The 27,004-nt window shown below is 48.2% G+C and overlaps 1 protein-coding gene across 1 annotated transcript in view; it reads left to right on the forward strand.

The window, feature by feature from the left end:
• Positions 1–24,552, forward strand: part of LOC147098198 (uncharacterized) — a 101,022-nt gene extending 76,470 nt beyond the window's left edge. Inside the window, exons 10-12 of the mRNA XM_085969965.1 lie at positions 8,854–8,949; positions 22,270–22,355; positions 23,380–24,552. Coding sequence (XP_085826091.1) covers positions 8,854–8,949; positions 22,270–22,355; positions 23,380–23,475 — 278 coding nt within the window. The 3' untranslated portion in view covers positions 23,476–24,552. The remainder of the gene's footprint in view (positions 1–8,853; positions 8,950–22,269; positions 22,356–23,379) is intronic.
• Positions 24,553–27,004: the final 2,452 nt, after the last annotated feature.

Consider the following 27,004-nt stretch of genomic DNA (forward strand, 5'->3'; position numbering starts at 1 on the left):
TGTCTGAGTGGAATGGGATGTAGTGTCTGAGTGGAATGGGATGCAGTGTCTGAGGGGAATGGGATGCAGTGTCTGAGTGGAATGGGATGTAGTGTCTGAGTGGAATGGGATGCAGTGTCTGAGGGGAATGGGATGTAGTGTCTGAGTGGAATGGGATGTAGTGTCTGAGGGGAATGGGATGTAATGTCTGAGTGGAATGGGATGTAATGTCTGAGTGGAATGGGATGTAGTGTCTGAGTGGAATGGGATGTAGTGTCTGAGTGGAATGGGATGTAGTGTCTGAGTGGAATGGGCTGCAGTGTCTGAGTGGAATGGGATGCAGTGTCTGAGTGGAATGGGATGCAGTGTCTGAGTGGAATGGGATGTAGTGTCTGAGTGGAAGGGGATGTAGTGTCTGAGTGGAATGGGATGTAATGTCTGAGTGGAATGGGATGTAATGTCTGAGTGGAATGGGATGTAATGTCTGAGTGGAATGGGATGTAGTGTCTGAGTGGAATGGGATGCAGTGTCTGAGGGGAATGGGATGCAGTGTCTGAGTGGAATGGGATGTAGTGTCTGAGGGGAATGGGATGTAATGTCTGAGTGGAATGGGATGTAATGTCTGAGTGGAATGGGATGTAATGTCTGAGTGGAATGGGATGTAGTGTCTGAGTGGAATGGGATGCAGTGTCTGAGTGGAATGGGATGTAGTGTCTGAGTGGACTGGGATGTAGTGTCTGAGTGGAATGGGATGTAGTGTCTGAGGGGAATGGGATGCAGTGTCTGAGTGGACTGGGATGCAGTGTCTGAGGGGAATGGGATGTAGTGTCTGAGTGGAATGGGATGTAGTGTCTGAGTGGAATGGGATGCAGTGTCTGAGTGGACTGGGATGTAGTGTCTGAGTGGAATGGGATGTAGTGTCTGAGTGGAATGGGATGTAGTGTCTGAGTGGACTGGGATGCAGTGTCTGAGGGGAATGGGATGCAGTGTCTGAGTGGAATGGGATGTAGTGTCTGAGTGGAATGGGATGCAGTGTCTGAGTGGAATGGGATGTAGTGTCTGAGTGGAATGGGATGCAGTGTCTGAGTGGAATGGGATGTAGTGTCTGAGGGGAATGGGATGTAGTGTCTGAGTGGAATGGGATGCAGTGTCTGAGTGGAATGGGATGTAGTTTCTGAGTGGAATGGGATGCAGTGTCTGAGTGGAATGGGATGTAGTGTCTGAGTGGAATGGGATGTAGTGTCTGAGTGGAATGGGATGTAGTGTCTGAGGGGAATGGGATGTAGTGTCTGAGTGGAATGGGATGCAGTGTCTGAGGGGAATGGGATGTAGTGTCTGAGTGGAATGGGATGTAGTGTCTGAGTGGAATGGGATGCAGTGTCTGAGGGGAATGGGATGCAGTGTCTGAGTGGAATGGGATGTAATGTCTGAGTGGAATGGGATGTAGTGTCTGAGTGGAATGGGATGTAGTGTCTGAGTGGAATGGGATGCAGTGTCTGAGTGGAATGGGATGTAGTTTCTGAGTGGAATGGGATGTAGTGTCTGAGTGGAATGGGATGTAGTGTCTGAGTGGAATGGGATGTAGTGTCTGAGTGGAATGGGATGCAGTGTCTGAGTGGAATGGGATGTAGTTTCTGAGTGGAATGGGATGTAGTGTCTGAGTGGAATGGGATGCAGTGTCTGAGGGGAATGGGATGCAGTGTCTGAGGGGAATGGGATGTAGTGTCTGAGTGGAATGGGATGTAGTGTCTGAGTGGAATGGGATGTAGTGTCTGAGTGGAATGGGATGCAGTGTCTGAGGGGAATGGAATGTAGTGTCTGAGGGGAATGGGATGTAGTGTCTGAGTGGAATGGGATGCAGTGTCTGAGTGGAATGGGATGCAGTGTCTGAGGGGAATGGAATGTAGTGTCTGAGGGGAATGGGATGTAGTGTCTGAGTGGAATGGGATGTAGTGTCTGAGTGGAATGGGATGTAGTGTCTGAGTGGAATGGGATGTAGTGTCTGAGTGGAATGGGATGTAGTGTCTGAGTGGAATGGGATGTAGTGTCTGAGTGGAATGGGATGCAGTGTCTGAGTGGAATGGGATGTAATGTCTGAGTGGAATGGGATGTAGTGTCTGAGTGGAATGGGATGTAGTTTCTGAGTGGAATGGGATGTAGTGTCTGAGTGGAATGGGAAGTAGTGTCTGAGTGGAATGGGATGTAATGTCTGAGTGGAATGGGATGTAGTGTCTGAGTGGAATGGGATGCAGTGTCTGAGTGGAATGGGATGTAGTGTCTGAGTGGAATGGGATGTAGTGTCTGAGTGGAATGGGATGTAGTGTCTGAGTGGAATGGGATGTAGTGTCTGAGTGGAATGGGATGTAGTGTCTGAGTGGAATGGGATGCAGTGTCTGAGTGGAATGGGATGTAGTGTCTGAGTGGAATGGGATGTAGTGTCTGAGTGGAATGGGATGTAGTGTCTGAGTGGAATGGGATGTAGTGTCTGAGTGGAATGGGATGCAGTGTCTGAGTGGAATGGGATGTAGTGTCTGAGTGGAATGGGATGTAGTGTCTGAGTGGAATGGGATGCAGTGTCTGAGTGGAATGGGATGTAGTGTCTGAGTGGAATGGGATGTAGTGTCTGAGTGGAATGGGATGTAGTGTCTGAGTGGAATGGGATGTAGTGTCTGAGTGGAATGGGATGTAGTGTCTGAGTGGAATGGGATGCAGTGTCTGAGTGGAATGGGATGTAGTGTCTGAGTGGAATGGGATGTAGTGTCTGAGTGGAATGGGATGCAGTGTCTGAGTGGAATGGGATGTAATGTCTGAGTGGAATGGGATGTAGTGTCTGAGTGGAATGGGATGCAGTGTCTGAGTGGAATGGGATGTAATGTCTGAGTGGAATGGGATGTAGTGTCTGAGTGGAATGGGATGCAGTGTCTGAGGGGAATGGGATGTAGTGTCTGAGTGGAATGGGATGCAGTGTCTGAGTGGAATGGGATGTGGAGTCTGAGTGGAATGGGATGCAGTGTCTGAGTGGAATGGGATGTAGTGTCTGAGTGGAATGGGATGCAGTGTCTGAGTGGAATGGGATGCAGTGTCTGAGTGGAATGGGATGCAGTGTCTGAGTGGAATGGAATGTGGAGTCTGAGTGGAATGGGATGCAGTGTCTGAGTGGAATGGGATGTAGTGTCTGAGTGGAATGGGATGCAGTGTCTGAGTGGAATGGGATGTAGTTTCTGAGTGGAATGGGATGCAGTGTCTGAGTGGAATGGGATGTAATGTCTGAGTGGAATGGGATGTAGTGTCTGAGTGGAATGGGATGCAGTGTCTGAGTGGAATGGGATGCAGTGTCTGAGTGGAATGGGATGTAGTGTCTGAGTGGAATGGGATGTAGTTTCTGAGTGGAATGGGATGTAGTGTCTGAGTGGAATGGGATGCAGTGTCTGAGTGGAATGGGATGTAGTGTCTGAGGGGAATGGGATGTAGTGTCTGAGTGGAATGGGATGTAGTGTCTGAGTGGAATGGGATGCAGTGTCTGAGTGGAATGGGATGTAGTTTCTGAGTGGAATGGGATGTAGTTTCTGAGTGGAATGGGATGTAGTGTCTGAGTGGAATGGGATGTAGTGTCTGAGTGGAATGGGATGTAGTGTCTGAGTGGAATGGGATGTAATGTCTGAGTGGAATGGGATGTAGTGTCTGAGTGGAATGGGATGTAGTGTCTGAGTGGAATGGGATGCAGTGTCTGAGTGGAATGGGATGCAGTGTCTGAGTGGAATGGGATGCAGTGTCTGAGTGGAATGGGATGTAGTGTCTGAGTGGAATGGGATGCAGTGTCTGAGTGGAATGGGATGTAATGTCTGAGTGGAATGGGATGTAGTTTCTGAGTGGAATGGGATGTAATGTCTGAGTGGAATGGGATGTAGTGTCTGAGTGGAATGGGATGTAATGTCTGAGTGGAATGGGATGTAGTGTCTGAGTGGAATGGGATGCAGTGTCTGAGTGGAATGGGATGTAGTGTCTGAGGGGAATGGGATGCAGTGTCTGAGTGGAATGGGATGTAGTGTCTGAGTGGAATGGGATGTAGTGTCTGAGTGGAATGGGATGTAGTGTCTGAGTGGAATGGGATGCAGTGTCTGAGTGGAATGGGATGTAGTGTCTGAGTGGAATGGGATGTAGTGTCTGAGTGGAATGGGATGTAATGTCTGAGTGGAATGGGATGCAGTGTCTGAGGGGAATGGGATGTAGTTTCTGAGTGGAATGGGATGTAATGTCTGAGTGGAATGGGATGTAGTTTCTGAGTGGAATGGGATGTAGTGTCTGAGTGGAATGGGATGTAGTTTCTGAGTGGAATGGGATGTAATGTCTGAGTGGAATGGGATGTAGTGTCTGAGTGGAATGGGATGCAGTGTCTGAGTGGAATGGGATGTAGTGTCTGAGTGGAATGGGATGTAGTGTCTGAGTGGAATGGGATGTAGTGTCTGAGTGGAATGGGATGCAGTGTCTGAGTGGAATGGGATGTAGTGTCTGAGTGGAATGGGATGTAGTGTCTGAGTGGAATGGGATGTAGTGTCTGAGTGGAATGGGATGTAGTGTCTGAGTGGAATGGGATGTAGTGTCTGAGTGGAATGGGATGTAGTGTCTGAGTGGAATGGGATGTAGTGTCTGAGGGGAATGGGATGCAGTGTCTGAGTGGAATGGGATGTAGTGTCTGAGGGGAATGGGATGCAGTGTCTGAGTGGAATGGGATGTAGTGTCTGAGTGGAATGGGATGTAGTTTCTGAGTGGAATGGGATGTAGTGTCTGAGTGGAATGGGATGTAGTGTCTGAGTGGAATGGGATGCAGTGTCTGAGTGGAATGGGATGCAGTGTCTGAGGGGAATGGGATGTAGTGTCTGAGTGGAATGGGATGTAGTGTCTGAGTGGAATGGGATGTAGTGTCTGAGTGGAATGGGATGTAGTGTCTGAGGGGAATGGGATGTAGTGTCTGAGTGGAATGGGATGTAGTGTCTGAGTGGAATGGGATGTAGTGTCTGAGTGGAATGGGATGTAGTTTCTGAGTGGAATGGGATGTAGTGTCTGAGTGGAATGGGATGTAGTGTCTGAGTGGAATGGGATGTAGTTTCTGAGTGGAATGGGATGTAGTTTCTGAGTGGAATGGGATGCAGTGTCTGAGTGGAATGGGATGTAATGTCTGAGTGGAATGGGATGTAGTGTCTGAGTGGAATGGGATGTAGTTTCTGAGTGGAATGGGATGTAGTTTCTGAGTGGAATGGGATGCAGTGTCTGAGTGGAATGGGATGTAGTGTCTGAGTGGAATGGGATGTAGTGTCTGAGTGGAATGGGATGTAGTTTCTGAGTGGAATGGGATGTAGTTTCTGAGTGGAATGGGATGTAGTGTCTGAGTGGAATGGGATGTAGTGTCTGAGGGGAATGGGATGTAGTGTCTGAGTGGAATGGGATGCAGTGTCTGAGTGGAATGGGATGCAGTGTCTGAGTGGAATGGGATGTAGTTTCTGAGTGGAATGGGATGCAGTGTCTGAGTGGAATGGGATGTAGTTTCTGAGTGGAATGGGATGTAGTGTCTGAGTGGAATGGGATGTAGTGTCTGAGTGGAATGGGATGTAGTGTCTGAGTGGAATGGGATGCAGTGTCTGAGTGGAATGGGATGCAGTGTCTGAGTGGAATGGGATGCAGTGTCTGAGTGGAATGGGATGTAGTGTCTGAGTGGAATGGGATGTAGTGTCTGAGTGGAATGGGATGTAATGGCCCAGAACTTCAGGTCTCCACAGGTGAGTACGCACGGGGTACTCACCCGTAAGCCCAATGGAATGTCGGTTTCCTGAATGCACTGTGCATGTGCGTGAAACCGGCACTTCCGCTCCCCTGAAAGCAGGGGTTCAGAGTTCGAACGTGTGCACGGGGGAGGCTGCGCGTGCGCTTCGAACTTACATTTTTTTTACAGTTTTTTCCAGGAGTGTAAGTCTCCAGAAGTTACACATTTAAACAGCAGGCATAAGGACTGCTTTTTACAAGGTAAGTGGTGAATTATTTAAAATTGAAATTTTTTTTCCACATATTTACATTTTTAAATACTTTAAAGAACATTAAGTATATTTTTAGCCCCGTTAGAAAAAAAAAATGTTTTTCAAACATTTAAATTATTGATTAAAATAGTTATTTCATGTAATTTATAGTTTATTTAAAAATGTGATTGTAAAAAAAAAATTATTTGAAGATTTAGTGATGTTTTGGAGCGCATAATATTTATAATTTTTGTCAGCTCTTCCTGTTAAACTTAGGAATGGGCATTTCCCTGCTGCAATTGGCTCCCCATGTCCCACGTGATCCGAGGGGACGCATCGAACTAACTGCGCCCCTGGGAAACACAAGCACTCGGTGCCGGCAGTTGGAGCAGGACCAGGATCGGTATTCAGCTCAACTGCCGGCGCACAAGGAAAGTGCGGGTCGGGGGCTTGCACCCGCTGGAAGCCCCCAACCCGAATTTCTGGGCCATTGTCTGAGTAGAATGGGGTGTTGTTTCTAAGTGGAATTGGATGTAGTGTCAGTGGATGGGATATCGCGTCCGAGTGGAATGGGAGGTAGTGCCTTAGTGGAATGGGAAGTCATTTTTGAGTGGAATGGGATGTAATGTCCGAGGGGTATGGGCAGCTGTGACTGAGGCCAGTGGAGTTAGTGCCTGAGGGGAGTGGGTAGCAGTGACTAAGACGAGTGAATGTAGTGACTGATGTGAGTTGGATGCAGAGACCGAGGGTAGTGTTTGTAGTGTCTGAGGGTAGTGGATGTAGTGTCTGAGCGGAGTGAATGTAGTGTCTGAGGGGAGTGGATGTAATGTCTGAGGGGAGTGAATGTAGTGTCTGAGGGGCGTGGATGAAGTGACTGAGGGGATTGGATGGAGTGTCTGAGGGGAGTGGATGTAGTGTCTGAGGGGAGTGGATGTAGTGACTGAGGGGAGTGGATGTAGTGTCTGAGGGGAGTGGGTGTCGTGTCTGAGGGGAGTGGATGTAGTGTCTGAGGGGAGTGGATGTAGTGTCTGAGGGGAGTGGATGTAGTGACTGAGGGGAGTGGATGTAGTGTCTGAGGGGAGTGGATGTAGTGTCTGAGGGGAGTGGATGTAGTGTCTGAGGGGAGTGGATGTAGTGTCTGAGGGGAGTGGATGTAGTGTCTGAGGGGAGTGGATGTAGTGACTGAGGGGAGTGGATGTAGTGACTGAGGGGAGTGGATGTAGTGTCTGAGGGGAGTGGATGTAGTGTCTGAGGGGAGTGGATGTAGTGTCTGAGCGGAGTGAATGTAGTGTCTGAGGGGAGTGGATGTAGTGTCTGAGGGGAGTGGATGTAGTGTCTGAGGGGAGTGGATGTAGTGACTGAGGGGAGTGGATGTAGTGTCTGAGGGGAGTGGATGTAGTGTCTGAGGGGAGTGGATGTAGTGTCTGAGGGGAGTGGATGTAGTGTCTGAGGGGAGTGGATGTAGTGTCTGAGGGGAGTGGATGCTGTGACTGAGCAGTGTGGATGTAGTGCCCGAGGGGAGTGGATGCTGTGACTGAGCAGTGTGGATGTAGTGTCTGAGGGGATTGGTTGTAGTGACTGAGGGGAGTGGGGTGTAGTGTCTGAGGGGCGTGGATGTAGTGTCTGAGGGGAGTGGATGTAGTGTCTGAGGGGAGTGGATGTAGTGTCTGAGGGGAGTGGATGTAGTGTCTGAGGGGAGTGGATGTAGTGTCTGAGGGGAGTGGATGTAGTGTCTGAGGGGAGTGGATGTAGTGTCTGAGGGGAGTGGATGTAGTGTCTGAGGGGAGTGGATGTAGTGTCTGAGGGGAGTGGATGTAGTGTCTGAGGGGAGTGGATGTAGTGCCCGAGGGGAGTGGATGCTGTGACTGAGCAGTGTGGATGTAGTGTCTGAGGGGAGTGGATGCTGTGACTGAGGGGAGTGGATGTAGTGTCTGAGGGGAGTGGATGTAGTGTCTGAGGGGAGTGGATGTAGTGTCTGAGGGGAGTGGATGTAGTGTCTGAGGGGAGTGGATGTAGTGTCTGAGGGGAGTGGATGTAGTGTCTGAGGGGAGTGGATGTAGTGTCTGAGGGGAGTGGATGTAGTGTCTGAGGGGAGTGGATGTAGTGCCCGAGGGGAGTGGATGCTGTGACTGAGCAGTGTGGATGTAGTGTCTGAGGGGAGTGGATGCTGTGACTGAGGGGAGTGGATGTAGTGTCTGAGGGGAGTGGATGTAGTGTCTGAGGGGAGTGGATGTAGTGTCTGAGGGGAGTGGATGTAGTGTCTGAGGGGAGTGGATGTAGTGTCTGAGGGGAGTGGATGCTGTGACTGAGGGGAGTGGATGTAGTGTCTGAGGGGAGTGGATGCTGTGACTGAGCAGTGTGGATGTAATGCCCGAGGGGAGTGGATGCTGTGACTGAGCAGTGTGGATGTAGTGTCTGAGGGGAGTGGATGTAGTGTCTGAGGGGAGTGGATGCTGTGACTGAGCAGTGTGGATGTAATGCCCGAGGGGAGTGGATGCTGTGACTGAGCAGTGTGGATGTAGTGTCTGAGGGGATTGGTTGTAGTGACTGAGGGGAGTGGGGTGTAGTGTCTGAGGGGCGTGGATGTAGTGTCTGAATGATTTTGGATGCAGATACTGAGGGGCATGGATGTAGTGTCTGAGGGGAGTGGATGTAGTGTCTGAGGGGTTTTGGAAGCAGATATTGAGGGGAGTGGGATGTAGTGACTGAGGGGAATGGGTGTAATGACTGAGCAGAGTGTGATTGCAAGAATCTGGTTTATATGTGGACGGGTGTCTGACATTCTTCGTACTCTAGTACCAGTCTGATGACCTGTTCTGGTTGTCTCCATTCTGCACTCTCGCATGACACTCCTCCTTTATTACAGATCGCGAGACATCCCCAACTCAGGAACCCAAGAAACAACCAACTCGAGAATCTGCAGACCGTTCATCTTCTATCTCTGCAGGGTCTGCAACCTCAGGTATCTGCCTTGAGTCGTCCATTCCATACAGGCTATTCACCCAAATTAACTTCTGAAATCCTCTGTTCCCCATATTCATCTCGTCTCCTACTGAGGATACTGGGTTGTGGAGACTAATGGTTGCTGGATGAGGAGATGGAGGACATTTGGATGCAATGACTGAGGGGTGCGGGATGCAGTGTCTGAGACGAAAAGGATGTCCTGATTGAAGGGGCTTCAATGAGGAGAATGTGGGGAGTGATATGAGAAGACTGAGGGGAGTTGGATGAGCAGTCTGGTTGGAGTGGGATGAGGAATCTGAGTCCAGTTGGATGAAGAGACTGAGGGGCGTGGGATAAAGAGTTCGATAGATGTTGGGTGTAGTAACTGAGGGTTGTGTGAAGCAAGTGCTGAGGAGAGTGGGATGTAGTGATAGAGGGGCATGCAAAGCAGTGACTGAGTGGAGTGAGGTGACTCTCTCTCAATCATGCTACTCTCGTTCATGCTCGCTGTCACTGCTCGAACTCCAATTCTCTCTCATGACTGTTCATTCTCTCCTATTCTACCTCCTGTTGCTCTCAGCTATTCTATCTCACTCCTATTTCTCTCACTCCTGTGCTGTCTCTCTCTCTTTATCTAATTGTGTCTCTGTCTGCCTGTTTGTTTGTCGGTCTCACTCTCTCTGTCTCTTTCTCTCACTCCTATCCTCTCTCCATTCCATCAGTCAGTTAGAATCCTAGTTAAATGTATGTTATCTTTCTCTGACCCTCTCGGACTCCCGGACAGCTTTGGCATCAGATGACACTCTGTCCACACCTGAAGAATCTCTTGTCTCTCAGGTGGATTCTGATGAAGGTAAGAGCATTGCAGATTCTAAATAACACAGGGATATGAAAACCCTCCCTCTGCCTTAGCCTAGCGCAAATATATCAGGGCAGAGTCTTTCAAAAAAAGGTGTGTGTTCGGTCTGTGCAGGAATCGCCATCGCTATCAATCAGTGGCTTTGCCTTTTCACTGCTGTCACAACAAAAGTTTGTCTCTTGTATTCTGTGTGTAAAATCATTGGGGAAAACACAGGAATATATAATCTGCAGCTTCAAACATCTTTTCTAGGCTTCCATCTCAAGCACCTCTCTCTCATTGATTTAATCTCTCTGTCTATCTGTCTCCCTTTCTTTCTGTCTCTCTCACTTTCTACCTATGATTATCTCTGCCTCTCTCTTTCCCTCTCTGTATCTCCATCTCTGTCTCAACTCCTTGATTCTCTTTGGCTCTCTGCCTCTCTGATTCTCTCACACTCTCTCTCACATTCCTCTCTCTCTCTCTCTGATTCTCTCTCTTAGAAACCTCCGTTCCTACAAGAGAATCAAACGAAAAGACTGAGTTTGACTCAGGCAATCAAAATAACGAACTTTAATGGAACAAAACAGGTTTTAACTGGAAACTGCTGGAATACATCGAATACAGGTCTGCTCTCTTTGAAGGCTCCACGAGGACTGCTCCTCTGGTCTGAAAGCTGACGTCATGACGCCATTACGTTCTTCCCGCCATTGGGGGATCACGTGACTAACGGCATGACGTCATCACGTTGAAACCGCGCTGTAAATGTAACTAGACATAGTACAGTTAAACAGTGTAATTAAAGGTACAGACACAGGCTGTAACTACATTGCTGTTAAAGGAATTATGTACAACCGCTCTGAGTCCTTTGGTGGCTCCGCCACATGTGCCCCCCCAGAATTGTCTTTAACAGGAAGAGTGAGATGAGGAGGAGGTCTGACAAGTCTGTCTGATCGACTTCGATAACCTGGCAGCGGAAGTTGATGACCGGTGGTCGAGCTGGCAGGCGATTGTGGTTGAGCAGGCACGGCGAGGCTGGACGAGTTGGCGGGCGGCTTTGGTTGATCTGGCACGGTGGCTGCGGGCGGTCGGCCACGTTTCGGCGGTTGAGCGACGATGACTGGGCGGTCCAGGTCCAGGTGAGCTGGCTTCCATCGGTCCACCGAAATGTGATCCAGCTTTCCTCCGATGTCGACCGAAAAGGATTTGTCTCCTGGTTCGATGACGTGGAAAGGACCAGTGTAAGGGGGCTTGAATGGATCCCGGTGAGCGTCGTGGTGGATGAATACATACTCAGCATTCTTCAGTTCCACTGGCATGTGGGAGTTCTGTAAGCCGTGATTTGATGTAGGCACCGGAGCGAAGCATCTGGCCGCTTCCTGGTGGCTAACGAGTTGCTGGGAGGCGGACCATGGCTCTGTGGGAGAAGGGAGGAATTCCCCAGGTACTCGGAGAGGCTTGGCCGTAGACGAGTTCATAGAAACATAGAAACATAGAGATAGGAACAGGAGTAGGCCATTCGGCCCTTCGAGCCTGCTCCGCCATTCAATGAGATCATGGCTGATCTTCGTCTGAGATCATAGCTGATCTTACCAGTTCAGTACCCCGTCCCCGCCTTTTCTCCGTAACCCTTAATCCCCTTAGCCTTCAGAAATATATCCAATTCTCTCTTGAAAATATTTATTGAATTAGCCTTCACAGCCCTCTGTGGCAGGGAATTCCACAGGCTCACCACTCTTTGAGTGAAGAAATTCTTCCTCATCTCTGTTTTAAATGATTTGCCCGCTATTTTTAGACTGTGGCCCCTGGTTCTGTGCTCCCCTGCCATTGGAAACATTCTCTCTGAATTCAGCCTGTCCAGGCCTGCCATAATTTTATATGTTTCGATGAGATCCCCTCTCAATCTTCTAAACTCCAGTGAGTACAAGCCCAAACTATTCAATCTCTCCTCGTAGGTCATTCCCGCCATTCCAGGTATCAGCCTGGTGAATCGCCGCTGCACTCTTTCCATGGCAAGAACATCCTTCCGCAGATGGGGCGACCAAAACTGTACACAATACTCCAGATGCGGTCTCACCAGCACCTTGTACAGCTGTAGTAAGGTATCCCTATTCCTATACTCGAACCCCCTTGATATGAAGGCCAACATACCATTTGCCTTCTTAATCGCCTGTTGCACCTGCATGCTCTCCTTCAGTGACTGGTGCACAAGAACACCCAGGTCCCTCTGCACTTCCCCATCTCCCAATCTATTGCCATTTAGATAATAATCCACCCTCCTGTTTTTACCCCCAAAGTGGATAACCTCGCATTTATCCACATTATAGTGCATCTGCCACGTATCCGCCCATTCCCCCAACCTGTCCAAATCGCACTGTAGCCTCCTGACATCCTCATCAGAGCCCACCCCTCCTCCTAGTTTAGTGTCGTCAGCGAATTTGGAAATATTGCATCCAATTCCCTGATCCAGATCATTTATATATATTGTGAACAGTTGGGGTCCCAGGACAGATCCTTGCGGCACCCCGCTGGTCACTGCCTGCCACTCCGAAAACGAGCCGTTTATTCCAACTCTCTGTTTTCTATCCGCCAGCCAGTTCTCTATCCACGTTAATACTTTGCCCCCAATCCCATGAGCCTTAATTTTGCATGATAATCTTTTGTGTGGAACCTTATCGAAGGCTTTCTGGAAGTCAAGGTACACCACATCCACTGGCTCTCCCCCATCTATTTTACCAGTTACTTCCTCAAAAAATTCCAGCAGATTAGTCAAACACGATTTACCCTTTGTAAATCCATGTTGACTCTGTCCGATCCTTTCCCCATTTGTCAAGTGCTCCGCTATTTTATCCTTAATAATGGACTCTAGCATTTTGCCCACAACCGATGTAAGGCTTACTGGTCTATAATTCCCTGCTTTCTCTCTACCCCCCTTTTTAAATATTGGGGTAACATTAGCTACCCTCCAATCCACGGGTACTGTTCCCGAGTCAATGGAGTTCTGGAAGATGATCCTTAGAGCATCTGCTATCTCCAGGGCCACCTCCTTAAGTACCCTAGGATGTAGTTTATCAGGCCCCGGGGATTTGTCGGCCTTCAGTCCCCTCAACTTACCCAACACCATATCCCTAGAGATACTAATTTCTGTCAGCTCCTCCCTCTCATTAGTCCCTATGTTTGTCGATATTCCTGGGAGGTTATTTGTGTCCTCCTTTGTGAATACAGAACCAAAGTATGAGTTTAATTGGTCTGCCATTTCCTTATTCTCCATTATATATTCTCCCGAATCGGACTGCAAGGGACCGACTTGGGATTTTACCAGTCTTTTCCTCCTGATATACCGATAAAAGCTTTTGCAGTCTGTCTTTATGTTTGCTGCAAGTTTACTTTCGTATTCTATTTTCCCCTTCCTGATTAATCCCTTTGTCCTCTTTTGCTGTATCCTGTACTGCCCCCAATCTTCCGGTCTGGTGCTTTTTTTTGCCAGTTGATATGCCCTTTTTTTTGATTTTATGCTGTCCCTAATTTCCCTCGTTATCCACGGTTGAGTCACCTTTTTAGGTTTATTTTTATGCCAAACCGGTATAAACATGTTCTGGAATTCTTCCATTCTATCTTTGAATGCTTGCCATTGTCTATCCACAGTCAATCCCCCCAGAAACACCACCCAATCAATCTTACCCAATTCCCGTCTCATACCCTCGTAATTCCCTTTATTTAAGGGCAGCACGGTGGCATAGTGGTTAGCACTGTTGCCTCACAGCGCCAGGGACCCGGGTTCGAATCCGGCCTCGGGTGACTGTCTGTGTGGAGTTTGCACATTCTCCCCGTGTTTGCGTGGGTTTTCTCCGGGTGCTCCGGTTTCCTCCCACAGTCCAAAGATGTGCGGGGTTAGGTTGATTGGCCATGATAAAAATTGACCCTTAGTGTTAGGGGGATTAAATACGTGGGGTTACAGGGATAGGGTGGGATATGTGTTGGTGTAGGGGTTACGGGGATCGGGTGGGATATGTGTCGGTGCAGGCTCGATGGGCCGAAATGGCCTCTATCTGTACTGTGAGGTTTCTGTGATTTCTGTGATTAAGTTCTGGACCTTAGTCTCTGATTCAATTTCCTCACTCTCCATCTCGACTGAGAGCTCGATCATATTATGATCGCTCTGACCCAAGGGGCCTCGTACAAGAAGATTGCTGATAAGTCCCTTCTCATTGCACAATACCCAGTCTAAGATGGCCTGATCTCGAGTCGGCTCCTCGACATATTGGTCCAGATAACCGTCCCGAAAACATTCCAGGAATTCCTCCTCCTCAGAATTTTTACTAATTTGGGTAGTCCAATCAATATGTAAATTAAAGTCACCCATGATGACAGCTGTGCTCTTATCGCACGCTTCTCTAATTTCCCTTTTTATGCCTTCCCTCACCTCCATATTACTATTTGGAGGCCTATATATCACACCCACTAACGTTTTCCTCCCCTTGCTATTTCTCATTTCTACCCATACAGATTCCGTTTCATCCGAGTTAATATCCTTCCTTTCCATTGCATTAATCCCCTCCTTTACCAGCAATGCTACCCCACCTCCCCTACCTTTTTGCCGATCCTTCCTAAATATTGTATATCCCTGGATGTTAAGTTCCCAGCCTTGCCCACCCTGCAGCCATGTTTCTGTAATCCCAATCAAATCATACTTGTTTACCTCTATTTCCACAACTAATTCATCCACCTTGTTCCTAATGCTTCTAGCATTAAGATACAAAGCCTTCAGGCTTGCTTTTTTCACACTCTCATTATGAATTAGTTTGGCCCTTTGTGTTTCTCTCCTTTGCTTATTGCTTCTCACCTTTCTACCATCTATTTCTAACTTCATATGACTTCCCTCTTTTCCACTACCTAGGTTCCCATCCCCCTGCCAAATTAGTTTAAATCCTCCCGAACCGCCCTAGAAAATATTACCCCGAGGACATCGGCTCCCTCACAGTTCAGGTGTAGACCGTCCCCTTGGTACAGGTCACTCCTCCCCAAGAACTGGTTCCAATGCCTCAAGAATTTAAATCCCTCTCCCTTGCACCACTGCTCAAGCCACGTATTTAGCTTATCTATCTTACTCTCTCTAAACTTATTAGCTCGTGGCACTGGTAGCAATCCAGAGATTACTACCTTTGAGGTCCTACTTTTCAATTTAGCTCCTAACTCCCTAAATTCAGCTTGTAGGACCTCCTCCCTCTTTTTACCTACATCGTTGGTACCTACATGTACCATGACAACTGGCTGATCCCCCTCCCCCTTCAGGATGCTCTGCACCCGCTCCGAGACATCCTTGACCCTTGCACCAGGGAGGCAACATACCATCTTGGAGTCTCGGTCTCGGCCACAGAAACTCCTATCTATCCCCCTTACAATTGAATCCCCTATCACTATAGCCCTATCCCTCTTTTTCCCGCCCTTCTGTGCAGCAGAGCCAGTCATGGTGCCCTGAACCTGGCTGCTGGTGCCTTCCCCTGATAAGTCATCTCCCCCAACAATACCCAAAACGGCTGAGGACGATTGCAGGTCTTCTTTGGGCGCCGTACGAAGACCCAAAAGGACCCATGGAAGTCTGTCCACCCATCCTGCACCGTGAAGACTGGCCCAAAGGGCGGCTTTAAGCGACCTGTGGAATCGCTCGCAAAGGCCATTCGCCTGTGGATGATAGGTGGTGATGCGATGAAGTTTGGTGCCGAGCCCCTGAGCTACAGCGTTCCAAAGCTCCGAGGAAAATTGTGGCCCACGGTCGGAAGAGATGTCCGCTGGTACCCCGAAACGGGCAACCCAACAAGAGATGAAAGCTCTAGCGACATCTGCCGAAGTGGTGGAAACCAAAGGAATTGCCTCTGGACACCTAGTGGTGCGGTCCAGCTCCTAATGGTGAGGAGATGCGTATAACCCTGAGAAGGTGGATGCGGCCCCACAACGACGCTCCGGAACAGCGAACGTAGCCACTGGAGCTTTAACATGACGCTGGACCTTGGCCTTCTGGCAGACTACGCAGGTATTAGCCCAGTCACGGACATCGAGGTGCATACCTTTCCAGACGAACTTCGCCAACATAAGCCGTTGTGAAGCCTTCATACCAGGGTGCGACAACCCGTGTATGGCATCAAACACTTTCCAGCGCCATGCGACCGGCACAATAGGTCGGGGAACGCCCGTGGAGATGTCGCAAAGGAGCGTGGCGCCTGTTGCCTGGAAAGTGACGTCGGTCGCTTGGAAACTAGAGGGGATGGTTCTGTAAGATTGGACCTCAGAGTCCGAGGCCTGATCTGCAGCCATGAGGGCGTAGTCGATCCCCAGGTGAACCGCGTGCACCGTCGCATGGGAGAGGCAATCCGCCACCAGGTTGTCCTTACCAGACACATGTTGAATATCCGTGGTAAATTCAGAAATAAACGTCAGGTGACGTTGTTGATGAGCGGACCACGGTTTGGCGGTCTTGGCCATGGCGGAATTTAGAGGCTTGTGGTCGACAAAAGCCATGAAGGGACGTCCTTCCAATAAGAACCGGAAAGGGCGAATGGCTAGGAAAAGGGCCAGTAACTCCCGATCGAAGGTGCTTTATTTTTTTTCATTTTTCCGTAGTTGACGGCTGAAAAACGCCAGCGGTTGCAACATGCCGTTGACCCATTGCTCTTGCACTGCGCCGGTGGTGTAGTCTGACGCATCCGTGGTAAGGGCGATGGTGGCACCTGGAAGTGGGTGCACCAACATGGTTACGTTGGCCAAGGCGCTCTTGGTGTTGATGAATGCCTGGTCCATCTCGGCTGTCCAGCTGATTGGTTCCTTACCGGACTTGCCCCTGAGGGCCCTGTACAAGGGTTGCATAAGCTGATCCACCTTAGGGATGAATCGGTGATAGAAGTTGACCATCCCCAGGAACTCTTGCAGGGCCTTGACGGTTGGCGGGTGCGGGAAAGTGGTAACCACTTCCACCTTCGTCATTAAGGGGACGGCGCCGTCCGATGTTATGCGGTGTCCCAAGAAATCGATCTGCCGCAGGCCGAACTGGCACTTGGCCGGGTTGATGATTAAACCGTGCTGGCTGAGGCGCGTAAAGAGGGTACGCAAATGGGAGATGTACTCTTCCTTGCTAGCACTGGCGATGAGAATGTCGTCAAGGTAGAGGAAGATGAAGCTTAGTTCTCGGAGCACGGAGTCCATTAAGCGCTGGAACGCCTGTGCAGCGTTCTTCAAGCCAAACGGCATCCGCAGGAACTCAAAGAGGCCGAAAGGGGTGATGACTGCGATTTTCGGGACATCTTGCGGGTGCAAGTGAACCTGGTGATACCCCTGGACGAGGTCGACTTTAGAAAAGATGGAATTTCCCGCCAAATGGACCGAGAAATCCTGAATATGCGGAATCGGGTACCGGTCAGGAGTGGTGGTGTCGTTCAGGCATCGGTAGTCGCCGCATGGCCGCCAGCCGCCGCCCGGATTCGGAACAATGTGGAGAGGTGAAGACCAGGGGCTATTGGATCGGCAAATGATCCTGAGCTGCTCCATCATGTCGAACTCCGCTTTCGCAGCCGCGAGCTTGCCGGGTTTGAGCCTTCTAGCCCGCGCATAAACCGGGGAGCCAGTAGTGGTGATATGATGTTCAACACCATGCTTCGTGGCTGAGGAGGAGAAAGTGGCCCTTGTCAGCTCCGGAAAATATCCGAGGAGCCGAGTGAAGTCATCCGGAGGAGGGAAAGCACAGGCAATAGAGCGCGCCATGGTGGTACCGTGGTAGCACGGAATCGAGTGGAAGGTGGCCAGGTTGTTCAACCGGCGGTGCCGGACATCGATGAGGAGGCCGTTGTCACACAGAAAATCCAGCCCTAGGATGGCCTGTGAGACTGGCCGTGACAAATTCCCAACAGAAGCACTGACCCCCGAAACAGACTTGGACCCGCCGCTTTCGGAAAGTTCAAATTGCTGCGCCATTAGCCGTGACGAGGGAAAAACCGTGGTTCCCAGCTTGCATATCGAGATTCGATGCAGGTAGAATGCTACACTGCGCCCCGGTGTCACAAACGAAATGTCAACACAATAGGGAATCGGTGATATAAAGAAGTTTCCCCGTAGATCTGACGGCCATCACAACCGCGGAGCGCCCGTTAGACCCAGTCCTCCTTCGCCAGGGACGCTGCAGGAGCTTTGTTTTTTTTGGGGCGCAAAACTGCAGGGGGAGCGACGGCGTCGTGCTTTTGCGCCAAAAAGGGCGTGGTAGGAGCTTGCTGCCAAAGCCGATAAGATTTTCACTGTAACCCATCAGTGCTGCGTGGCCACGAGGCGCCCATCCCCCACAGCTGCAGGAGGAGCTGGAACCGCAGCTGTGGGGGATGGGCGCCTCGTGGCCGCGCAGCACTGATGGGTTACAGTGAAAATCTTACCGGCTTTGGCAGCAAGCTCGGCGCAGTCTGTAATGTCAGATCCGGCTAAGGCAGCCTGTACCTGCTCCAGCATTTGGTAGAGGAAAAGCTCCCGGATGAGGAAGCATTCCGGTTCGGCACCCAAGTGTGTGAGCATTTGGCTCATGAGCTCGGATGGTTTGGAGTCCCCGAGGCCCGGCATCGTGATGAGCCGGTGAGCGCGCTCTGACTTCGAGAGCCCGAAAACCTGTAGCAACAGCGCCTTTATCGTATCATACTTGCTGTCAGTAGGAGGACTACCGAGGAGGCCGACGATCCATGAGGCAGTTGCACTGTTGAGGGCGGAGACCATGTAGTAATAACGGGTCTGATCCGCGACGATGTTCCTGAGGGCGAACTGGGCTTCAGGCTGGATTAACCAGGCGTCTGGTTGTTGCTCCCAGAACTGTGGCAGTTTCAGAGTCACGGCGTTCGTGTCCATGCTGGAGATCTTCTACGAAAACTGTTCATGAAAGTCCGGGTCACCAATGTAGGAACGGAGGTTACTAACGAAAAGACTGAGTTCAACTCAGGCAATCAAAATAACGAACTTTAATGGAACAAAACAGGTTTTAACTGGAAACTGCTGGAATACATCGAATACAGGTCTGCTCTCATTGAAGGCTCCGCGAGGACTGATCCTCTGGTCAGAAGACTGACGTCATGACGTCATCACGTTCTTTCCGCCATTGGGGGATCACGTGACTAACGGCATGACGTCATCACGTTGAAACCACGCAGTAAAGGTAACTAGACATAGTACAGTTAAACAGTGTAATTAAAGGTACAGACACAGGCTGTAAATACATTGCTGTTAAAGGAATTATTTACAACCGCTCTGAGTCCTTTGGTGGCTCCGCCACACTCTCTCTGTTTCTCTCTCCTCTCTCTGATTCTCTCTCTCTGTCTCACTTTCTGTCTGCCTCTCTCCTCTCTCTGTGTTTCTCTCTGTTGCTCTCTCACCTTCTCTCTCTGATACTCGCTGTCTCTCTCTTGCATTCTCTGTCTCTCTCTTCTTGGTCACTCTTTCTCTCTCTCCTTCTCTCTCTCTGTCTCTCTTGCCTTCTTTCTCTCTCTCGCTTTCTTGCCTTCTCTCTCTGATTCTCTCTCTCTCTGCCTCTCTCTCCTTCTCTCATTCGCGCACTCTGTCTCTCTCTCACTTTCTCTGTCTGATTCTCTCTCTGTCTCTCTTGTGCCTTCTCTCTATCTCTCATTCTCTTTCTCTCACCTTCACTCTATGATACTCTCTCCAGCACCCAATTCTTCTCTCTCTGATTCTTTATCTTTGTCTCTCTCTCTCCCCTTCTCTCTCTGATTCTTTATCTTTGTCTCTCTCTCTCCCCTTCTCTCTCTGATTCACTCTGTATCTCTCTTCTCCTTCTTGCTCTCTCTCTTTCTCTCTCTCTCTCTGAATGATGGGGCAAAGGTGTGAGGGAATGCTGCAAAGAGAGAGTTAAAATCCCATCGGGAGAGGGAACAAAAGCCAAATTGGATTCCTGCCAAACTATAGAACATCAGATCATATCTTCACCCTACAGACCCTAATTGACAAACATGTTCATCAAAACAAAAGCAAAATTTTTGCCTGCCTTATAGATTTCCAGAAGGCTTTCGATTCCATCTGGCACAACGGTCTATTCTTGAAACTTATTGAAAGTGGTGTAGGGGGAAAAACATATGATGTAATTAAATCAATGTATACAAACAATAAATGTGCAGTTAAAATTGGAGACAAACAAACAAAATACTTCCCACAGGGGCGTGGTGTGACGCAAGGCTGGCCCATCTCACCGACACTCTTTAATATTTACATAAATGAACTGGCAAAACTACTTGAACAATCTACAGCACCCGGCCACACCCTATATGAATCCAAGGTTAAATTCCTCCTCTATGCAGATGACCTGGTTCTGCTGTCACCAACTAAGGAGGGTCTGCAGCAGAACCTGGATCTGCTAGAGTCGTTCTGTCAGACATGGGCCCTGACCATAAACCCCCAAAAAACCAAAGTCCTTGTGTTCCAGCAAAGATCCAGACATCAGGGACCCAGAATAAATTTCACACTAGGAACAACTAAAATTGAACAAACCACTAACTACACATACTTGGGCTTAAAAATCAGTTCTACGGGAAATTTTCATCTGGCTGTGAATGAACTGAAAGAGAAAGCTAGAAGGGCTTTCTATGCCATTATAAAATCAATAGAAATAGAAATCCCAATTAGCATTTGGCTCAAAATTTTAAAATCAGTAATTGAACCAATTGCACTCTATGGCAGTGAGGTGTGGGGACCACTAACACAACAAGAATTTGCAAAATGGGACAAACACCCAATTGAGATCCTACATGCAGAATTCTGTAAAAGTATCCTCCGGACTCAAAGGAAAACCGTAAACAATGCATGCAGGGCAGAACTAGGCCAATAACCATTAATAATTACTATCCAAAAAAGAGCCACCAAATTTGGGAAACACCTAAAAATGAGCAACCCCCACTGCTATCATTACGAAGCCCTGAAATGCCAAGAGAGGACCATAAAGAAGAATACCCTCAGTCAACTAGTCCTGGGACTCAGTGAAGTAACTACTAACACTATTAACAATAACCAGCCCCAGGACAGTGACATCGTAGCACAGAGAATTCGACCCAACACAATTGTCACTAAGCAAAAGGAAAAATAGCTGTCATATTTGGCAGAAACAACAATAACCCAAAACAAACTCAATTGCTACTTGGCCCTAAACAGACAATACAACATGGCTGAATACCTGACCATGGTAAAGGATAGCAAACTGAGAAAAACCTTGACAATGTACAGACTTAGTGAACATAGCCTGGCCATCGAAAAAGGCAGACACAGACAGACCCGGCTGCCAAGAGAGGACAGGATATGCTTTCACTGCAGTCAGGGAGTGGTGGAGACAGAGATGCACTTCCTCACAGCTTGTGGAAAATATCAGGGCATCAGGGAGAATTTCTACGCAAAATTCACAAAAATATGCCCTGAATTCAGAAATTTGAATGACGACCAAAAACTCCCATACCTACTAGGGGAACAGAGAAATTGTGTAACCTTAGCGGCACACTATGTTACAGCTTGCCATAAACAGAGGGACAACCATTAAATCTAAGAAAAGAGTATATACATATTAAACGAATGTATATTTATACACTCAGGGATATAATAATAATAATAATAATAATCAACTTATATTGTCATTGTTAGTGCACAAGTGCAGTACAACGAAATGTAGGCTTGCGGCTCCCGAGAGTGTACATTTGGATTAAGACATTTAAGCATTCAACATTCATTTGGCTTGTAATACATTAACATAAACATAACCATAACCATAATAAAGTGCATTGGCAGATGTGCAGGCTTTAGAGTTTATTTGTGGAGTTTAGTCGGATGACAGCCCTGGGAAAGAAGCTGTTCCTAAATCTGGCCGTTCGGGTGCGAATGCATCTGTAGCGTCTCCCAGATGGCAGGAGGGCGAACAGATGTGGCTGGGGTGGGTAGGGTCTTTGATGATGGTCCGTGACCTCCGTAAACAGCGTTTCTGGTATATGTGCTCTATGGTCGGTAGCCGGGTGCCGGTAATGCGTTGGGCAGTTTTGACTACCCGCTGCAGGGCTTTCCGGTCATAGTAGCTACAGCTGCCATACCATACTGTGATACAGTTTGTCAGGATGCTCTCTATTGTGCAGCGGTAAAAGTTAGAGAGGATCATGTTTATACACTGTATGGATAGATCTGCGTTTATGTGTTTAACCATAAATGTTTTTCGATGCTTTGGCAACATAAGATGTACCTTGTCATGGCAATAAAGCGATTTGAATTGAATTGAATTGAATTGAATGGAGGGCAGAGAACAAATATACAGAGAGAGTAGAATGGAGACAAGAGGGGTGAGATAAAAAGTGAATAACAGTGGAAAGGAAAGAGCGAATGCAAAAAAACAGAGGAAAGGGAGCATGAAATAGTAGGGAGCAAGAGATCTAAATGCATCCCGTGACCTGCGCTGAACTCTCAGCATGTTTAACATTTTGAAGTTGTGACTGTTGCTTTTAGATATTCAGTGCAAGCGGATTAATGTGCAGATCACTTCGATGACAGAACTCGATGATGAAACGGCGAGGAGAATTGCTGTGGAGAGGGTGAGAGACTGCACTGCACTGAGGGCAAACACAGGGCGATAACAGATCCTCCCTCTCGCTGTCTGAATTCACTGATGGGCAACTCCACATCCATTATCTAACCAGCTCCACTCCTCCTTCTGGATATCATCCTGTCACCCAGACCACCCCATTCATGGAGCTGTGGTAAAGAGCAGCTGGCGGAGCTGAATGGGCTCCTCCTTTTCCTGTGTAACAGACTCGAGGGGCTGAATGGCCTCCTCCTGTTCCTGTGTAACAGGCTCGAGGGGCTGAATGGCCTCCTCCTGTTCCTGTGCAACAGGCTCGAGGGGCTGAATGGCCTCCTCCTGTTCCTGTGTAGTGGGCTCGATGGGCTGAATGGCCTCCTCCTGTTCCTGTGTAGTGGGCTCGAGGGCTGAATGGCCTGGTGAGGGTAAAATCATTTTGCTTTGTCGCTCATTTTCTCTGTCTGTCTCACTCTCCCCCTCTGTCTCTTTCTCTCTCTCTCTATGTTGCTGTTTCTCTCCCATTCTCTCTCTCCCCCTCTGTCTCTGTCTCTCTCTCTCTATGTCGCTATTTCTCTCCCATTCTCTCTCTCCCCCTCTGTCTCTGTCTCTCTCTATGTTGCTGTTTCTCTCCCATTCTTTCTCTCCCCGTCTCTCTCTCTCTCTCTCTCTCTGCCTGTCTGTCTATCTCTCTGTTTCTTACACACTCTCTCTTTCTCTTTCTCTCTCCATCTGTCTCTGTCTTTCTCTCTCTGTCTATCTCTCTTTCTCGGTCTCTGTCTCTATCATCTGCCTTTTTTCTCTGTCACTGTATCTCTCTCTATGTTTCTGATATTGTGTCTATCTCTGTAACTGTCTCTCTCTGTCTATCTATTTCATTCTCTGTCTCTGTCTTTCACTCTCTCTGTTAGTCTCTCGCTCTCTATCTCGTTTATACACTGTCTCTCTCTTTCTGCCTCTCTCCATCTTTCTCTCTGTCTATCTCGCTCCCCTCCCCATCCTTGCTGCAACACTCATCCTTTCTCCTGTCTGTGATGTAGGTGAAGTTGATGTTGAAGGATCAATGTCCGAACGAGGAGTTCGATTTCAGTGCGGATGACTTTGAGCGCTCGGCTTCGGAAGCTCCGGAAGAATGAAGGCGACCAACCATGTCAGTGAGCGCCCGGAGCCCGTGATCCCATCTCCGTGTGTTTCACAGCCTCGCTCTTCCTCACCTTCACCTTGTTTAACCCAAGGAAACTGTCAGCAAAGGGTTAATCTCCAACTAGATGTGTGCTATTCTTATATCGCTATTGATTCCTCTTCATACTGCAGGGGTTTGGGAGCTTGTAGCCTTTGCTGTGTTAAATACCATCCCATTATTCAGTCGTGACCACTGGACTGCTGAACCAAGACTGACCCGACAGCGCTGGCCCTGTTCAGCATGAAGTAATCTCCTGCTTAATGAGGGAATTTCATTAAAGACCTACCATTGTGTAAAGGTTCCTGCGCTTCAGGGAGCTGTCAGCACTGATAACAGGCGCAAGGTCAAGAGATAGTCCTGGTAAAAGGAGAACCTCTGGGTAGATAAAATCTTTTTAATTGGGGTTTCTTTAGAGTGGGGGAATTAGTTGGTTCTGGACTTTACAGAATCAAACATTGTCTGATAAGTAAAGTTTTTATTTGGTAGAATAGCAAATTGTGTGACAAAAGTTAAATGCTTGATAAGATAATGAAGTAAATAAGTTATAACGAGCTCATGAGCCCATTGGAAAAAATAAGGAAATCAGCTTTATTAACTGGAGTTACTGATAAGGGGCGGGTCCTTTGAGATTCTCCTCATACGGAGTTTTATTACTGAGGAAGTGCAAAGCGAGATGTTTCCATCTTCACTCACATCAATCAATAGAAGTGTTGTAAAATGACCCATTGGTCACCATTCTGTAGTGTAAAGGTGGAAAACTGCACACGTGAGCCAGACATGGTCAGGGCTGCGTAGCATCCATTGATGGACATTTGGACAAGGAAACCTGTAGCTTAGAAAGTAATGAATAAAGCAGCAGACGGTAATGAGAATTTGGATTGCAATTGTTTGAAGGGCCTGAACACTGAGCTCAGAACTGCAATGCGTTTGAGTCCCTGACTATTGGGTGTGATTGTAAGCCCGATCATTTTAGTGTATGGTTAAATGCTACTGCATGATCTGTATGATCAATAAATCTATGAACGCTTAATCTGAACGTTTCAAGAAGCTTATTGATCTTGGAGAAATGGCTTGATCATCTGATCATGAGAAACCTGTGCTTTTCCGGTGAGGAACGCTCTCTGTTAGATGATTGGTGAAGGCTGGGATCAGATGGGATGTTACAGTGACTGGTGGACCTGTCCCGCATTCCCAGCACCTCGTGCTGCTCCATTTCATTCTGCTCAGTGCGGACACTTTGGACAATCCAGCTGACTCAAGGGGTAACATAGGAACATAGGATCAGGAGTAGGTGGTTCAGCCCAACCAGGCTGTTCATGCATTCAATGAGATCATGGCTCATCTGTATCTTAACTCCATTTACCCGCCTTGGTTCCATATCGCTAAATACCCTAACCCAATACAATGTGCTGTTTTGAAATTTGCAATTGACCTCCACTATCAACAGTTTTTTGGGGGAGGGAGTTCCAGATTTCCACTACCTTTTGTGTGAAGAAGTGCTTCCTGACATCACTGCTGAATGGCCTAGAAATATTTTTTGAGATTATTCCCCCCTTGTTCTTGACTCCCTTCATAAGTGGAAATAGTTTCCCTCTTTCTACCCTATCAACACGTTTAATCATCTTAAACTTCTCAATAAGATCAGCCCTTCATCTTCTGTACTGAAGGGATTACAAGTCGTGTCTATACAACCTGTCCTCATAATTTAACCCTTTTAGCCCATGGTTTCATTCTGGTGAATCTGTGCTGCACCCCGTCCAAGGCCAATATATCGTTCCTGAGGTGCAGTGCCCAGATCTGTACATAGTTACTCCAGATTGTTCCTGACCGGAGATTCATACAACTGCAGCATAAACTTCAGCCCTCTGTATTCCAGCCCCCTTTGAGATAAAGGCTAACATTCCATTAGCATTGTAACGATTTTGCCACAACATTTCAGTGCGCAGTAGGTCAATCTATGGAACAGGCTCCCCAGGGAGATGCTGATAACAGATATTCCCTGCACATTAAAGAGATTTCTCTCATGGATAGTGTATGAATAACTTGAGACATGACATGTGAAGAGTATAGCGGGGCTTGGGAGGATCAGGTGACTTTGGACCTATGGTTCCCAAAGCTCTCCTCCACTTAGGGTTTTCTTCATCTAATGTCTGGGTCTGTTGTAAGCTAATTGAACAAGATTGATTGCTGTGCTTAGTCAACAGCTCCATTATGATTGTATCATGCCACTTCCAGGATGGGAGAACGTGATCGAGATGGACCTCGGTCTTTGTTCATCCAGCAATGCCAATGTACCATCTACAAGATGAATTGAAGCAACTAGCCAAGTATTCTTCGGCAGCACCTCCCAAACCCGCGACCTCTTCCACTTTGAAGGACATGGGCTGCAGGCTCATGGGAACACCACCATCTCCAAAATACCCTCCAAGTCACACGCCCTGACTTATAAATATATCGCCGTTAGTTCAGCATCTCTGGGTCAAAATCCTGGAACCGTCACCCCCATTACAGCACTGTGGACAGCAGCGGCTCACCACCACCATCTCAAGGGCAATTGGGGATGGGCACTAAATGACGGCCATGAGAGCAACACCCTAATCACATGATTGAATGAGAAAAACTGGAAACAAAACAGCACCCAGCGTTGCTCAGCTGGGGCACAGCATGATCCAATTCACCACCCGTCCAGGTTACCCCACTCCTTGCTTCCATATTTCCACTGGCTCAGTTCCATTCTCCGAAGATGCTAGAATTCTACCCGCAGACGATGGTAAGACCGTCTGGTTCATATGAGGACAGAAAGCAGAGAGTAGGAATAAACGGGCCATTTTGAGGTTGGTAGGCTGTTACTTGTTGGGTGCCACAATGATCCACGCTGGGGCGTTAGCTATTTTCAATCTATATTAATGATTTAGATGAAGGACCGGGTGTAATCTATCCATGTTTGCTGGTGATACAAAGGTAGGTGGGAAAATGAGCTGCTAGGTGGACACAAAGAGCCTGCAAAGGGATATCGACAGGGTAAGTGAGTGGGTAAGAAGGTGGCAGTTGGAGTATAATGTAAGGAATTTTGAGGTTATTCATTTTGGTAGGAAGAATAAAAAAAACAATATTTTTAAATGTTGAGAAACTTTTAAATGTTGGTGATTGGAGGGATTTGGGTGTCCTTGTACACGCAACACAGAAAGTTAACATGCAGGTACAGCAAGCAATTCGGAAGGCAAATGGTATCTTGGCATTTGATGCAAGGTGGTTGGAGTACAACAGTAAGGAAGTCTTGCTGCTATTGTACAAGGCTTTGGTGAGACCACGCCTGGAGCACTGTGTAAAGTTTTGGTTTCCGTACCTAAGAATGCATTTACTTGCCTTAGAGGAGGTGTAACGAAGGTTGACTAGATTGATTCCCTCGAGGAGAGGGTTGTCATATGAGGAGAAATTGTGTAGAATGGGCCTATACTCTCTAGAGTTTAGAAGAATGAGAG

The sequence above is a fragment of the Somniosus microcephalus genome, chromosome 29 (assembly GCF_052327205.1).
Source record: "Somniosus microcephalus isolate GS21.2 chromosome 29, FLI_Smic_1.0, whole genome shotgun sequence".
NCBI lineage: Eukaryota > Metazoa > Chordata > Chondrichthyes > Squaliformes > Somniosidae > Somniosus > Somniosus microcephalus.